We start from the raw sequence: 14,388 nt of genomic DNA, 5'->3' as shown, positions 1-14,388 counted from the left end.
TTCTGTATGTCCAACGGTTTGGGAGTTATTGGCCAAAAACGAAAATTTGGAAGAAATTGAAGGGGTACCCCTTGGAAAAATCTCGGAAAAATCGAAAATTTTTTTTTGTTGTTTATTATTAGCAATGTTCGTCCGACGTCTGATTTCTTCTTAATTAATGCGTTTCTAAAGTGCATAAACTTTTGGAATTGACTGTATAGCCAATACATCCTTAAATTTTACTCTGACAACTTGTAATTTTTTTTTCCAGAGCATGGTAAGTTTATCGAAAATCATTGTATGTCGAAAATAGCATCGAGAGGACTAGCTAAAAAATCTCTGATACCATTCGTCGCAAGAGGAAATTATTATAGTATAAAAAGGACCAAGGGACACAAAATGCATCCACGAAATCCTCCTGAAATATCGTATCTTTTTATTCTCATATACATACATGCATGTATAGTATATGTATTTTGTCATACGCTCAAGACACATTGTACAATAGAATAAAGTGATATTTTATAATACATTCAACCTTGTCAAGTAATTCAAGTAAACATGTTTATACTGCCTTATTGCCCAGAAGAATAGTTAGCAACGTATCTTTCTTTCTTTGAGTTGTTTCATTGACAGGAAAAAAAAGAGGAACTTGGATTGTTATATTTAATCGATAAAACTTTACTTCCGACCAAAAACTGGACGTTTAGGAAAACAGCTTAGCAATACAGAAGATCGTCTTGTATTTGAGTTCGTGCTCCGTTTAACTATTAATTCTTTCCTCACATTATAAATCGTTCACCTATACACGTATTATTATGAATTATTTACACAGATTTATACAATTTAAAACATACATATCTAAAGTAACATACATCTAACACACAGATTATTGCGTAATCACACGAAACAGTTACCCCTTAATTGCACGCGTGCATCCGCGCGCGCGTGTACGGACGAGTAATAATTTAAAGTTCGCATCATAACTCCCAGACGATCGCCTTTATATTAGGTCGCAAAACTCTTCATTCTCTTCTGTTGACTATTCGATTCATTCTTTCTATCTCATATCTACATATTGAGCGTGCAAAATTTCGTTCACAGTGCGATCAGTTCCATTATTGAATTACTATCTGCGCCGAAGATCACGAACTGCCTATTCTTTTCTCCGGCCTTGGCTCCTCCTTCTATAATGCCTGTTTACCATAAATGATAGAGTGGGGCACCGTACCACCATCGTGTCTCAGAGATTGGAACTTCACTTCTTATCTCTATGGTGACGTATGAGAGCTTAGGAGATTTTATTTGTTACGGAACAGCGGCAAGGGAAGCTTATCTCGCCCATTTCTTCGATACTCGGTCGAAATGGTCGAATAGCAGTACGTCAGACACGACAACGTATAAACGTATTCGGCTAATCAGGCGCGAATATCATCTAGGAGAATGGGTGTTTGTACGCGGGCTGCCGAATGTATCGGGGATCCGAGCAATCAATTCGAGACAGAAAGATAAGGGCGGGAGCCCAAGACATACGAATGTTAGGTAGTCCGTTATGTTCGAGAGGATAAGGCTGCTTTCGATAACACGGTGGGGTAACTGTGGCTACCGACGGAGAAATTCGTCATCCCTGATCTATGCGATCCCAATCGTCCAGAAGTTAAAACACTTCAATTTATTAATCCTCTTATCATTAAACGTCGAGATGTAATATTATAATCGTGAAAATTCACGTAATTGATCTTTACCGTAATTGTACGGGAATGCTAGGAAAGAAAACGGTGTCTACATTTCTATGTTTAATTGGTAGTAAATTTTCGAATTATTGTCGACGATTTGAAAACGGTTACGCTGCATGTAGCGCGAGAAGTACACGTTTAACAGTTCTCATTAATTCTTCACTGTACTTGCGTTTACATTTGGAACAGGATTTTCGAACATCCGCGAATGTAATTAATAATTTCTTCTCTTTTAACTTTTCATGATATGATATACCTTAACAAGGTGAAACAATCTCAAGGCGATGCAACGATCGTTTCAAGAGTAAGTATATACACGTTGCGCATTTCATGCACGAGGTCAACGTTTGATTTTTGTTTCAATACATACATATATACATATAATCGACATTTTACGTTCCTTCCTATGTACGACGACAGATTAAGGAATACACATCGAAAGACAAACGTACGAGTTGTCATATTTCGTAGAGAACATTTACGTATCGATAAAAAAGAGTTGGAAAACGAGAACAGTATACGTATTTAATTAATAGATTCACGAACATCTTTTTATGTAACAGAGATTGTCATCCGCGATAATCGTGTAAACTTTTCCCCATTCTTAAGACGATATTTTTCTTATGTACACCGTGTACACCGCGATCAACAATGTTCGATCATCGGTTCGTTTCACGACGTCACAAAATAGATAAAAAAACAGTAGCAAGTAGATAAATAGAGTAAGATTTTAAGTACCTGCACACGTGGATCCACGAATATCTTCTACTTCCGTTTATCCCTATGTCCACGGATACTTGACGATTGTCTCACTTTTATTTTTCCAACTTCTTAATCACAATTGCTCGTCGACCGGTATTAAACACGGAGTCAATGTTTTCAACGAAGAGTCAAAGATTCCACGGAAAGGGAAACGGACACCGCCTGTCTATAATGTTGAAGCGTAGGGGCCGGAGTAGTCGGGACCTCTTCGATGCGTTCCAAATCGTTAGCCGCCCCCGCGCTGTTTTGTTTAAAAAGTCTTTGCGTCGGATTCAAGCTTTGAGGCTGCGGCTGTTGGTAGTTGCTGGGCTCGATGAAACTGACGCACGGTACTTCGTCTGGACGATCCAAACTGAACTGCCTCCTCAAGAAACGTGAACCACTGCCTCTGCCTGAGAGGAGAAGGTAAAAAGAAATTGCTGATAGATCGCATTTATGACTGGCCATTTTACGGATATCAGGAAAATATCAAAACTTGCCGTGATGTTCGTTTGGTGAAAGACATCTGTAGAAATTGTACGGCGTGCTCAAATCGTTCTCATCGATGTAACCGGGTATCCTCCGATGCCTCGAGGGGCCCGGTCTGTAGGGACCCGTGGTCGAGCTTGAGATCGATGTAAGCGAACTGGTAGACGCGCCAAGCATCGATGCGTCAAATATGCTGGACGTTGCTAAAGATTGCGCATCAGCGGAAGGACCTTTCGTCACACCAGTTGAACTTGTATCTTCATTCTCCTTTTCATTCGGCTTCTCCTTCGTCGCTAAGACTTCTAGAACATTTGTCGTCGGTCTCGAGGAGGTAGGTTCGACCACTTGTTCATCATGCACGGATACTGCCACCGTACACGTATCCGGTTTCTCTTTGGCACTCTCGACATTAACATTGCGACCTTTCTCGTCCTGCTCCTTCGTCTCTCCGCAGGGTACCTCCACAGTCGAAGGCACATCGTCGTCTTCTTTGCTGATGGTGAAATTCTCCAATATCAGGCTCTCGTTCAACCTTTCAGCGTGGAAATTGGAAATCGGCGAATGTCAAATCGATAATTATTTTGAAGTTAAGATATAGGAAAGATTGCTTGCACGCGCATCTTCGTTTTTTATGTACGCGTCTTTACGCACACACGCAATCGTTCCAGGAATATATTTGTAAGCGCAGGTATAATGCAATGTACCGTGGTTTTCACAATTTATCAATTTTTTACTTACCCGTGGCTCTCCCTGGAGATGGCGGCAGTATGGCAACAGATAAAAGCATTAAAAATCTGAAAAGCAAACACCCTGAATGAAGATCTACCAAATCAAAGTGTGTAATGCAGATGCAATGCGCTCACAATTCGATTGTTCGATGTTTTAAACAAAAGATATGAGATGTTTAGTTTATCTATCGGATCGATAATTAATAAACAATGCGGAGTGGCACGATGTAGTTTTACAAGTGTTCGTGAAGCATACGAGGCGAAGTAAGGGAAAAATAAAATGAAGATAAGTAGTTTGCTTACATATATTCCTTACGATTGTACGTGTTTATAAACGATAGAATTTGGCAACGCACAACGAGAAGGAGTAGAGACTTACCCGATAGCTGGTGGCATCGGGAGCTTCTTATCGAAACCTTGCTTCCCTAGTAACCAATACGTAGGCATCTTCCCCTTGCCTTTAACTTCCGTCGATCCGCGGTATTCGATCTCATATCCACCCACCTCGGTCAGTCGATCTTTCGTTACTTGGCTAAGATGTATGCGCCACGGTGCACCGGTAGACTCCATTCTCGACGCGGTATTAACGGTATCACCGAATAAGCAGTACCTTGGCATCGTTAAACCAACGACACCGGCGCAACAAGGTCCTGGAAATGCGCTCTGTCTACCGTCTGCTGTTTCATTCGTTCGAAATAAAAACAAAAAGATTATTTACCGGTGTGCAGGCCAATCCGAAGCCTCAACTGAGTTTTTGGCAAATGTTTCAATTTAAACTTTCCACTCTGGTGTAACAGATCCAGAGCCATAGTCGCGATTTGAGACGCGTGGTCAGGTATTCTTACTGGGCAACCACCTACGACCATGTATGCGTCTCCTATCGTTTCTACCTATAACGATTAAGAAACAACGTTTAATTCATATTATGACGAGAAGGAATTCCCGTTTCTGTTACCTTATAAACGGTGTACGCGTTGATCGTGGCGTCGAAACAAGTGTACAAATCGTTCAAAAGATCTACTACTTGAAACGGAGTCGAGTGCGCGGAGATGGTCGTGAAACCGACTATGTCCGAGAAATAGATCGTCACTTCACGAAACTCTTCAGGGTCGACGGGCATGCCCAGTTTCAATTTATCAGCGACAGAACTGTAATATTATTAAATATATTCAATTCAATTATACGAAGAAGAACAGAAGAGATTGAAAAGTGTACCTGGGTAACATCCGATTCAATAATTGTTCCGTTTTCTTCTTTTCCATGTCCAATTGCTCTGTGCGCTCGCGTATCAGTTCTTCCAAATTATTCGAGTACTTCTCCAACATTTGAAACATCGTATCGACGATGTTTACTTTCCTTCCGTGATTGAGTTTTTTAAATAAATCGTGAACATCGTCGAAATCTGGCCTCATGTCCGGCGCTTCCGCCCAGCATTGACGCATAATGTCTATTGCTTCGGGTGGCGCGGCACCTTTGCTAACAGACGGTCTAATTAACGGCGGTGGTTTCATTACCTTTTCAATAATATCTGAAAACAAGTGTTCATGTAAAATATTATTTCAGAATCTTTATATTATTATTAATTTACCTTCTGGCGACAAAGCAAGCATGCAGAATGGTTCGCCGCGTACTACCACTTCCTGCATGATGATGCCAAAGCTATAAACGTCTCCTGCTTGCGTGCCCTTTTTCCGTAAGTTTGGTTGCCTCAGCAGTTCGGGCGCCGTCCATAAAAGTTCTAAAAGTTCGAGACAAGACGAGTCCCTTCATAATTCTACGTAAAAAAGTAAATGCTAATTCTTACCTCTGGCGGTTTTTATTGGAGGAACAATATTTTGCGCTTCGTAAAAAGCGGGCAGTCCGTAATCGGTTACCTTGAGGACCCAGCGAGCATCAATGATACAGTTTCGTGAATTAAGGAAGCCGTGTACTCGCAGCGGTGAACCATGAAGATACCTCATGCCCTTTAAACAAACATGTTTGAACAGTCCCTTCAATCATTTTTATTATCTATATTTAATTTTTTCTGCTTACCCGTACAAGGTCTGTGAGGAATGATAATCTAAAGGACCAGTCGAGCTTGATCTCGTCATGTACTAGTACATCCTCCAACGATCCTCTCGAACAGTATTCATATACAAGGCACCGTCTAGTCGGTTCGTTTAAGTATCCTATCAAAGGGTTTAGATTTTCGTGACGCAGTCCATGAATCTACGATTGAAACACGATTTTCCCTCCATTTCGTTTTTCTTTTTAAAGCAGGACAGGTGAAGAACGTATCCTTACCATGACTAGTACATCCATAGCTTTGTTTCTTAGCTCGAACGTACTTTGAGTTGGCAATTCTTTCAACTGGACCAAGTCACCCTGATAACATAATCACACGTATAGGAATTAGTTCGCATCATTTTAAATAGTAGCATTCGATCGGCTCTTGATTTATTAGGTAACAAAAAATTTCGGACTGTTAGGATACTAACGTTATATCGTGCGCGTGGATCTTTGAAGAAGTTAGGACGCGCCAGATTTCCTGTGCTCGCACGTAAGCACGGTTTCAGAGACGACACACTTCCCAATTGAAGCAAGTCCGGCTTTTCAACCTCGGGTCCACCGAACTCTTGCAACTGTTGCAACCAACAGCATAACATAGTCTCGATACCCTCGTCTACCTACACACATCTTTGCGTGAACTTTATTCCCGGTTCTATGGAATTTTATGACGGCCGAACTGTTAGGAACTTACCCTCCTAGAATTCGCTTGAGGCACTTGAGGAAACACGAAGTCCGACGTAGTTAAAATGATTTTGTACGGACCTTTTGACATTCTCTTTTTAAGCAGCCTTTTCCTACGGTTTAATATTCGTTATAAGATTTATAAATGCAGTGGATGGGATGAAATTTGAGATGAGGATGAAAGTTTTTGTCATTTAATTACGCAAATACTACTCCACGGATTGAAATGAAATTTTTCATGTACATTACTCTCTGATTGAAACAGGCATATTTAAACAAATAATCGTTGATGTAATCTTATTTGTTTGTTACATGGGATGCTTCGGTTTGTTGTAATGAAATAATACTTCTATACGGTAACTCGAGATACGAGAACACTCGCGGGCGAAGTCGAGGCGGGGAATAGCAAATCAATAAATTAGTTCCTTGCCTGATCAAGATTGCCATTAATATTGTCATCACAGTCAGCAAGAACGAGCCCAGAATAACAGCTACGATGTGGGCAATACCAGAAGGTGATTCATCGACAGTACTTTCTATAATAAAAGAGAATCTTCAGAAATGAAAATTAAGAGAAGTCGTAATGTATTATTCGAAAAATAAGCGGTATAATTTTATCATACCTATGCAATCAATAATGTCATTTCCGTTCACGTCTTTGTTGCATTTCGGAAGGTCCGTCTCGTTTGCGTCGTGGAACGCAATAGCATTCGGAGTTAACTTTCGAACCAACAATTTTCTATGCTCCTCCATAGTGATCATAATAGGTTTCCAAACATTAACACGCCAGTCCAGTAAAACGTATGTATAAATTTTGTTATTGACCGCATTTATGCTGGAATTGTCGTTCATTAAGATATTAAGAGTTTCGTTCAAACGGTCCATCAGCGTTGGTACTATGTACCGCTCTATACCTTCGAATACTTTCTCTACATCATATCTACAAAAAAATGCGTACATACTTATCCACTACTTTCAAAATGTTTGGTATTAAAAATAATGTGAGCATATGTACCTACTTGTAATCGAGAGGTGTTATCGTCAGTAATCTTTCCAAGAACGCCGAGCTCAAATTGTTCGGCGGCAAATAGCGATTATTCATCTTTGATTTATCTTGTAACTGCCCCAATTTCTGTTCATCTTCTTCTTCTTCTTCTTCTTCTTCATCATTCCCCCTAACGTTTATGTAGTCGTCGAACGATATTTCATTGGATGCATTCGTGAAATTCGACGACGATATAGTCGTAAATGAAACGGTGGTCGCTGAATCCACCCGAGGGGTCGTGACGTTCCCGTTCGGCAGAAACAGATCGTCGTCCACCGTATGAACGATCACGGTCATTGAGTTCCACGCAGAATTAGGGGATTGCTGTACGGCATCCAATTCGGAGAGGACACGGGTCATTAAGCCGTCATCATTGGACGTCGGTAGACAGAGTACCGTAACTGCGTGCAATCGAATACGTATATTGTGATGATAACAGGCTTGATACTTTGTCTTTCCATTTTGCCCCGAAGCGAATTTCCGTTATGCATCAGTAAAAATCATCGCATGCATTAAAAGTGCTCACCTCTCCGTGAAACGTTGTACATGCTGCGTAGGATCGTTCGAATTTGTTCGAAGGTGGCTCGGTACGGTAGTATCGCGCGGCGTCGTACCACGGCCCCGACGCTTTGTAAAGAATTTAACAACGCTCTTTCGAGGCTCACCCATGGCTCGCGGTCTGTAACGCGATATACCTGCCACCATATGTATGCACATTCCCGGTAAAAGCAAACAGAAAAATCAAATTTACCTGTTCCGATCACCGCTACGGTTTTCCACTGCAGGTGCATCAGCATTTCCGCGAAGGCCTTCGCGATCGCTGGCAGGGACGGGGTCAGCCTGACGATCGACGAAAGTTGTATTTCCTCTAAATCTTTCTGCAATGATCGTTTGGAATGCGTGTCGTGTCATGTATGCTAGCATAGTTGAAAATTCGACTGAGTAGTGTGTATGGTGCATGCGCCTCGATTTCCTTACCAGAGGACAAGTCCATGTGAACAGCGGCATGTTCCAGAGATGCGCGAGCTTCATCGTGACCTCGCACATCGGTGAATCGAGAGCAGCTATGAGAGCTTTCGTTTTTTTTTGCCCCAGTACGCGTAACAGGGTATCGAGGCCCCAAGTTTCCGTTTCGCACGATACTAACAAACGGGCGCATTCATTACATCGCACGTGACGCGAAATATCGGTTCGACGAAGCAGATACTCACGTGACAGCGGTATAACTGTGATCTGCACTCCGAAATTGAATCGGTCGAAGTAATCTTGAATGTCCGTGGTATTCGTTTCGTCGTCGCAGTATTCTCTTAAAAAAATCATCACATCCGCTTCGGTTTGATTATAATTGTCCACGTCCGACAAGTGAGAAACGCATGGGCCTTGCTCGTTACACGAAGAAAGTAAGCACCCGGACAGGATCATGATCGAGATCCATGACCAAAGCCGGTAGAAAGAATTCCCGGCCATGGGCCTGCAACCCTGTTTACCGTTCCCTTCGTATCGCGCTCGTCCGCTTTCCTCCTTTAAAATCGTTAGCCTATTGACCCGTATCTATTTGTCTCCGTATTTGTCTTCCTTTACCATCTCCGCTGTGTAGCAAATAGAGCGATCTTTCGCATTAAAAAAGATTCGAGAATAAAAAGTAAAAGTGTCTGACAGTAGAGAAAATCATTCATGTGTTTCACGTGACTCAATATTTTTACATAAAGGGCTTATTGCAACTAACGTTAGCACGTTTACAAACGTTTTTAACAGTATAAGAACTTACTTATACTGAATGAAGAACACGTGCAAAGTTGTTGAATAGCGTACATACATAGATACAGGCAGGCGCCTACTACGGTGTCATACAGGATGCGATAAGCAACAATTAGAGCGTGTACAATCTTTTCGTACAAAAAGGTGTGTAATTTAATTACGGTAGATTAATTCGCTGTAAACATTTTCCACTACATTTGGTACTTGCCGACGCTAAAAATATTAATAAACAATCTTCCGGAGTTGCTTTCATACATTCCCCATGATCATCAATTTATAATTGTAAATTAAACTCGGGGACAAAGAACCGCGTTTGTGTCTGTACGCGCGCACGCTTACATTAATGATCCTCAGCATTATTAAATTATTAAATATTTGATAATGACATGATTGGTGTAAATCAATTATTGAAAATTACATTTATTATACGCGTTTCATATAGACGTTTACCGAACATCATTTAGTATTACTCTCATTTAGTATTACTCATTTAGTATTATTATTTACTTGATTCTTCATTAAGAGAGAACAATTCCTTTCACTCGGGATAATGTTTATTAAAGATTGAAATCACGTTTAATATAATACGTGTAAGAATGCGTAATTGAAATGTACGAAATGTTTATCGTGTATTTAAAAATAAGAACGTACCGACGCATTGATAGATAATAGCGATTTTCTCTTACCTTTTCTCTTTCCGCAACAAAGAAGAGCAGTAGCAAATTTGTCTATTTTTTTGCTTGCGTATGTACCAGAAGGGGATGCGCGCTTTAGAAAATATTTTAAAAATACGCATATCGCGACTAACCGAACAAACGAAGATACTTCGTAGCGTTACGGAAGCGAGTGTCTTTTGTAACGGGATGAATAAAATGCGTGTGAAAAAGCTAAGATGATCGAACAGTGACTGTGATGAACGTTTTGGACGGCCCGAACGCCTCGGCGTCCGCTATCGAACTAGCGTCGAGTTCCACCCTTCTACACATGCTCGAAATGACGTTATCACAGTGGAGCCGGAAGGGTTCGTCCCGGGAAGCGAGCTGGCACTGGGGCTGCGCGGATACGCGAGATCACGAGTTCGGATCGGGTCGTAAAAGCAGGTCGAACTCGGGCCAGCCACCGGCAAAATACGAGAGCATTGGGTTAATGTCAAGCGGACGTATCGAGCTACTTGAACGTTCGTGTTCCTATTGGAATCCGCTTGAAAATATTGGAAAATTCATGTCCAACTGAAGGGCTGATTCAATTTCGGCTTACTTATCAGGGATTCGCGGAAACGTAGAAGGATAATTTTATTTCTTTATCTCGCATAATTCTCCTTAATCTTTTGAATAGGATTACGTGAGTTTATAGATGATGAGATACTTTTTCAGGGAGTTTTCGGATTACTTAAGCATTTGGAATTCCACTTATTCCTTTCTAATCGTACAGAACAGATGCATGCCCCTAATACAAGGCCACCTGCCCAACAAGATGATATTTGCATAATTATACCAAAAAATATTAAAAATATTTTCTTGAAAATATAATATTCGTGACACTAGCAGAAAGATTACGATCTATTTGACAAAGTCCAACAATAAAAGTTAATAAATCAATCTCCAAAATACGATTTATTCAGGATTAAAAATTTGTACATCTCGTAAGGTCATGGTCGCCCCATCTAATGGTGAGATTCAGGACACGCAGTTCGTTTAAATTGCTTCCTGCAGTTTATTTCACGTCGTTTTAATATACAAACGATTCGTTTACGTCCTGACGTTTGAATTTGAAAATAGTATTATTCCTCGTTAAAATCTTTATCAAGCATGAATAATTTAAGCGATTTTAGTCAGATATCGGGTAAGTAATTTGTGAATCATTAATTAAATCAACATACAAAAAACATAACTTATAAAACTTGTAAACATCGTGGTATTGATTCTGTTAAATTGTTTTAGATATAAATAATATTTCCCGAATCTCTCGCGTGAACTGTAGTCGATTATTAGGTAGAGTAGATTCACTCCAAAATTTGTTTGAACAGCAGTGTAGTTTGTCTAGCAACACAAGTAGGAATGTCCAATCCAATCAAGGATCTAATCATTTAGAAAAAGCTGTGAAATCTCTGACTTTATGTGATGAAAGCATAGGAGAATACGGAAAAAGTAACATAATTACGGAATGTATAAAGGAAGCATCTAACAATGTAAAAGGAGCATTGTCAAATGATACTGCTACCAAATTGAAAGGCTTACTTTTAATTCACGATCTTAATAAATATATGCATCTACCATCTACGTCATCAAATGTGCAGGAGTTAAATGTTCTGGGAATCATAGATTTACCACAATATGATCTCAGTTATGAAGAGAAGTTAGATATCAAATCTTGTGTGGAAACATTATTACGAGAGAAAATACATGATTTTATATTAAGGTATAGTAATAAGGCATATTACATATGATAAAATGGAAATTTGATAATTCACAAATGAATTATATTTCAGATATGAGCAATTAGGAGGCAGTATGAAGGAAGTTGTAAGATCAAATGATTGTAATGCACACAAAAAGGCATTGGAGCCTTACGACATGCAAATACTTCAGTGGAAAGATAAAATTGAACAGTTGTGTATTCAATATGAGACGGATATCACGAAGTTTAAAACATTGATGAATAAATGGGATGAAATGAAGTACAAAGATATGAACAAGATTTATTTTGAAAAGGCAGAGTACATATTGATACAAGCTCAAGTGGCAGAAGTACAAGCAAAGATTACAAAGTTATCATGCATATTGAAAATGTATAAAGAAGCACCAGTAACAGTTGATGCGCATAGAATATTAAACGCAGCTTTGGATGAAAAGATGTTTTCAGTGATGAATGAAATTAAAGAGAAGCAGAGTTTGAAAAGTCAATATGAAACTTTACAAAATAAAGAATATGACGAAGTTCTGAAGACTTACTTAGATTTTTGCAACGCTATTAAGAAGAAGAAGCAACTATTACATAAATTAAATAAAGTTCAGTAAAAATAAGTTACGTTAAGGTCAATTGAATTTGTATATAATTTATATATTTGTATAAATAAAGAAACTCGCAATGTGTACATTGATTTTTGATTGTTTTTATAAATATTCTTCTAGTTGAAAAAAGAACTATGTTTAGAGTATAGTAACAAGAGATAGAACTTATTAATTTATGAACAGTATTAGGAAGGGTGTATTGCATAAAATGTTCATTTGCTTTCTTTAATCGCTGTCTGATGTATTCTCATTTTGTGTTAGCGGAGGTATACAATTCTTATCTGTAAGCATTCCATGCTCAATTAAAAATGCTTCGACATCGGATGCATAGAAATCGTCTCCTAAATAATCTGTCACACGAACAAAATTTCCTATTACTTGACCAGCTTTATAGACTAATAAAGCTGGGACTCCTTCCTTTTTAAAATGCTTACTGAGTCCAGCTACTGAACCTGTAGGCAAAAATAATATATATATAATACAAGCAAAGTGACGTAAAAATAGTGATAAGTTGTTATAACGCACCTAGTATTTTACAAAATTTCACAAAAGGATAATCTTGTGCAACAGATAATAAGCAACCATTCATAGCTTCACAGCCAGGAATATCATTTTCATAAATATGAATGACAATTGTTACTGATTTCTCTTCATTATCAATTGCCTCTAAAAATTGATCTGTCGTTTCTAAATTGATGAGTTTACCAAAGCGAAGTTTCTCAGTTCTTGCGAGCATTTCTTTCATTCTTTGCCTCTGATACTCCAAAAGAAAGTCATCAGCTAATAACTCGGCAAGCTCAGGATCATTTTGCATAATTTTCTCTTTCTCATCATCTAGAGAACTACGGCATGTGAGACTAAGTTTGTTTATTAATTGAAGTCTTTCTTTTCGTTGCTCATCTCTCTTCTCTGCTTCTAACTGTTTGTACCGTTGCCAATCCTTAAACAGAACAAATTATAATATCATATTAATATTTATTAATAATTACAGATTTATAAGTATATCTATCTATTCCAAATTTACTTTTATAACACCCTTAGGGCCTGTGTTGGCAGATGTACCATCCCATTCTGAGAACGAGGGTTCTACAGATTCTGTAATTATTTGCGGATGATTTTCATCTGTTTCTTTGTCAGAGTCCGCAGAATCATTGTCTTCCTCTTCACTTGAGCTACAGTAGTAGTGTAACTTTTCACCTAAAATCTTATCTTCCAGAGTTGACATGTTTAATTGTAATACACACTGCAAGCACTACTTGTTTTGCTGTACGTTATTTCTGATATAAAAATAAACTGTATTACACTAATCGTACACGTGTAACAGTAATTAAATTAGAGAATCCGTACAATGTTTATGTTATTGGAACTCATTCACTATTCAACGTAATTTTCTGTAAATAATATGCAACTTTCTTCTGATTTATTTAACATTATGTGCTTGCTTTAACACGGATTGTATAAGTACAACGATATTATTTATGTTTTATTAAAAACTACAGCTACTACGAACTGTCAGTACATGGCAATTCACAAAGACTGAATGAGAAATGAGGCACGACGGCACGACATGAGACATGAGTGAGCAGTGAGGGTGAAGACCACGGTGAAGACGCTGTAGATTCGTCAGAAGTTGTCTTATTTATCGGCATGAGCTTTTAGTACCATCATATGCCTGTAGATAGAACTACCTGTCTCAGAATTGTGAAGTTAGCGTCGTCGCAGAATGTGGTGCGGACACTTCGTAACAGGAAACGAGAAGTAAAAGATACGTGTTTAAAAGTTTAAAAAAATATATATTGTTACACAGTGTATGACTTGTGGTGCGAAGGACGAACAACAACTCATTATCAAGATACCTGTAAGTACATTTTTATCTACAAAATTTATTGCTGTTTATGTAGAATACGTATAATAGGTACGTCCTGTACGAAACAATACTTCGTAATTGATATTGGCAATGAAGTTCTGAAACGTAGTTAATATTTTTGAAATTATTGAAAATAGTTTATAAAATTAATAGAGAATATAAATTCATTAAAAATGATTACTGATATAGAAATATACGAGCTAGGATGAAACTGGCCCATCAGAATTTTCAGAATTTCGCCATTGCTCGACAACAAATTTATTCTTAGTCGACATTCTCTTTTCCTTGTACGAGTATGTAC

The 14,388-nt window shown here is 38.7% G+C and overlaps 4 protein-coding genes across 7 annotated transcripts in view; 2 read left to right on the top strand and 2 right to left on the bottom strand.

The window, feature by feature from the left end:
• The window catches only part of LOC108627233 (uncharacterized), a 3,391-nt gene extending 2,882 nt beyond the window's left edge, over positions 1-509 (top strand). The window contains exon 4 of the mRNA XM_018028386.2: positions 251-509. Coding sequence (XP_017883875.1) covers positions 251-260 — 10 coding nt within the window. The 3' untranslated portion in view covers positions 261-509. The remainder of the gene's footprint in view (positions 1-250) is intronic.
• Positions 398-10,167, bottom strand: LOC108627232 (retinal guanylyl cyclase 2). 4 transcript variants are annotated; one of them, XM_018028380.2, is made up of 21 exons: positions 9,896-10,167; positions 8,663-9,040; positions 8,430-8,593; positions 8,203-8,329; positions 7,978-8,130; positions 7,426-7,852; positions 7,030-7,346; positions 6,837-6,942; positions 6,417-6,519; positions 6,154-6,342; positions 5,960-6,040; positions 5,708-5,884; positions 5,478-5,637; positions 5,262-5,411; positions 4,889-5,201; positions 4,629-4,821; positions 4,392-4,563; positions 4,053-4,323; positions 3,684-3,695; positions 2,957-3,477; positions 398-2,869 (listed from the first exon to the last, which is right to left on the bottom strand). In XM_018028380.2, exons 2-21 carry the CDS (start codon positions 8,916-8,918, stop codon positions 2,595-2,597), a joined length of 4,167 nt encoding a protein of 1,388 aa, XP_017883869.1. In that variant the 5' UTR covers positions 8,919-9,040; positions 9,896-10,167; the 3' UTR covers positions 398-2,594. The 4 variants fall into 4 exon arrangements, with proteins under 4 accessions (XP_017883869.1, XP_026671237.1, XP_026671236.1 ...); XM_026815436.1 differs by lacking the exon at positions 9,896-10,167 and having other exon boundaries at positions 7,030-7,241; positions 8,663-8,918; XM_026815435.1 differs by lacking the exons at positions 3,684-3,695; positions 9,896-10,167 and having other exon boundaries at positions 8,663-8,918.
• Positions 10,168-10,963: 796 nt separating this feature from the next.
• Positions 10,964-12,309, top strand: LOC108627258 (uncharacterized). The gene is made up of 3 exons (XM_018028435.2): positions 10,964-11,051; positions 11,150-11,627; positions 11,698-12,309. Exons 1-3 carry the CDS (start codon positions 11,018-11,020, stop codon positions 12,224-12,226), a joined length of 1,041 nt encoding a protein of 346 aa, XP_017883924.1. The 5' UTR covers positions 10,964-11,017; the 3' UTR covers positions 12,227-12,309.
• A 122-nt stretch (positions 12,310-12,431) lies between these two features.
• Positions 12,432-13,823, bottom strand: LOC108627259 (phosducin-like protein). Its single transcript, XM_018028436.2, has 3 exons — positions 13,245-13,823; positions 12,746-13,160; positions 12,432-12,672 (listed from the first exon to the last, which is right to left on the bottom strand). The coding sequence occupies exons 1-3, from the start codon at positions 13,443-13,445 to the stop codon at positions 12,446-12,448; spliced, it is 843 nt and encodes a 280-aa protein (XP_017883925.1). The 5' UTR covers positions 13,446-13,823; the 3' UTR covers positions 12,432-12,445.
• Positions 13,824-14,388: the final 565 nt, after the last annotated feature.

The sequence above is a fragment of the Ceratina calcarata genome, unplaced genomic scaffold (genome assembly GCF_001652005.2).
Source record: "Ceratina calcarata isolate Rehan_Ccalc_2016 unplaced genomic scaffold, ASM165200v1 scaffold449.2, whole genome shotgun sequence".
In the NCBI taxonomy this organism is placed as follows: domain Eukaryota; kingdom Metazoa; phylum Arthropoda; class Insecta; order Hymenoptera; family Apidae; genus Ceratina; species Ceratina calcarata.
The sequence above is the reverse complement of the archived record's forward strand: the minus strand, read 5'-3'. Positions and strand labels throughout refer to the sequence as shown.

Excerpts from the sequence above, each read along its gene's own strand:
- LOC108627258 (XM_018028435.2), top strand. The coding sequence starts at position 11,018 with ATGAATAATTTAAGCGATTTTAGTCAGATATCGG. Across the intron at positions 11,052-11,149 it reads CGATTTTAGTCAGATATCGG|ATATAAATAATATTTCCCGA; the intron begins GTAAGTAATTTG and ends AAATTGTTTTAG. Across the intron at positions 11,628-11,697 it reads ATACATGATTTTATATTAAG|ATATGAGCAATTAGGAGGCA; the intron begins GTATAGTAATAA and ends ATTATATTTCAG.
- LOC108627232 (XM_018028380.2), bottom strand. The coding sequence starts at position 8,918 with ATGGCCGGGAATTCTTTCTACCGGCTTTGGTCATGGATCTCGATCATG. Across the intron at positions 5,638-5,707 it reads TCCTCACAGACCTTGTACGG|GGCATGAGGTATCTTCATGG; the intron begins GTAAGCAGAAAA and ends GTTTGTTTAAAG. Across the intron at positions 4,324-4,391 it reads TCGGATTGGCCTGCACACCG|GACCTTGTTGCGCCGGTGTC; the intron begins GTAAATAATCTT and ends GCGCATTTCCAG.
- LOC108627259 (XM_018028436.2), bottom strand. The coding sequence starts at position 13,445 with ATGTCAACTCTGGAAGATAAGATTTTAGGTGAAAAGTTACACTACTAC. Across the intron at positions 13,161-13,244 it reads GCCCTAAGGGTGTTATAAAA|GATTGGCAACGGTACAAACA; the intron begins GTAAATTTGGAA and ends GTTCTGTTTAAG. Across the intron at positions 12,673-12,745 it reads GAAATTTTGTAAAATACTAG|GTTCAGTAGCTGGACTCAGT; the intron begins GTGCGTTATAAC and ends TTTTGCCTACAG.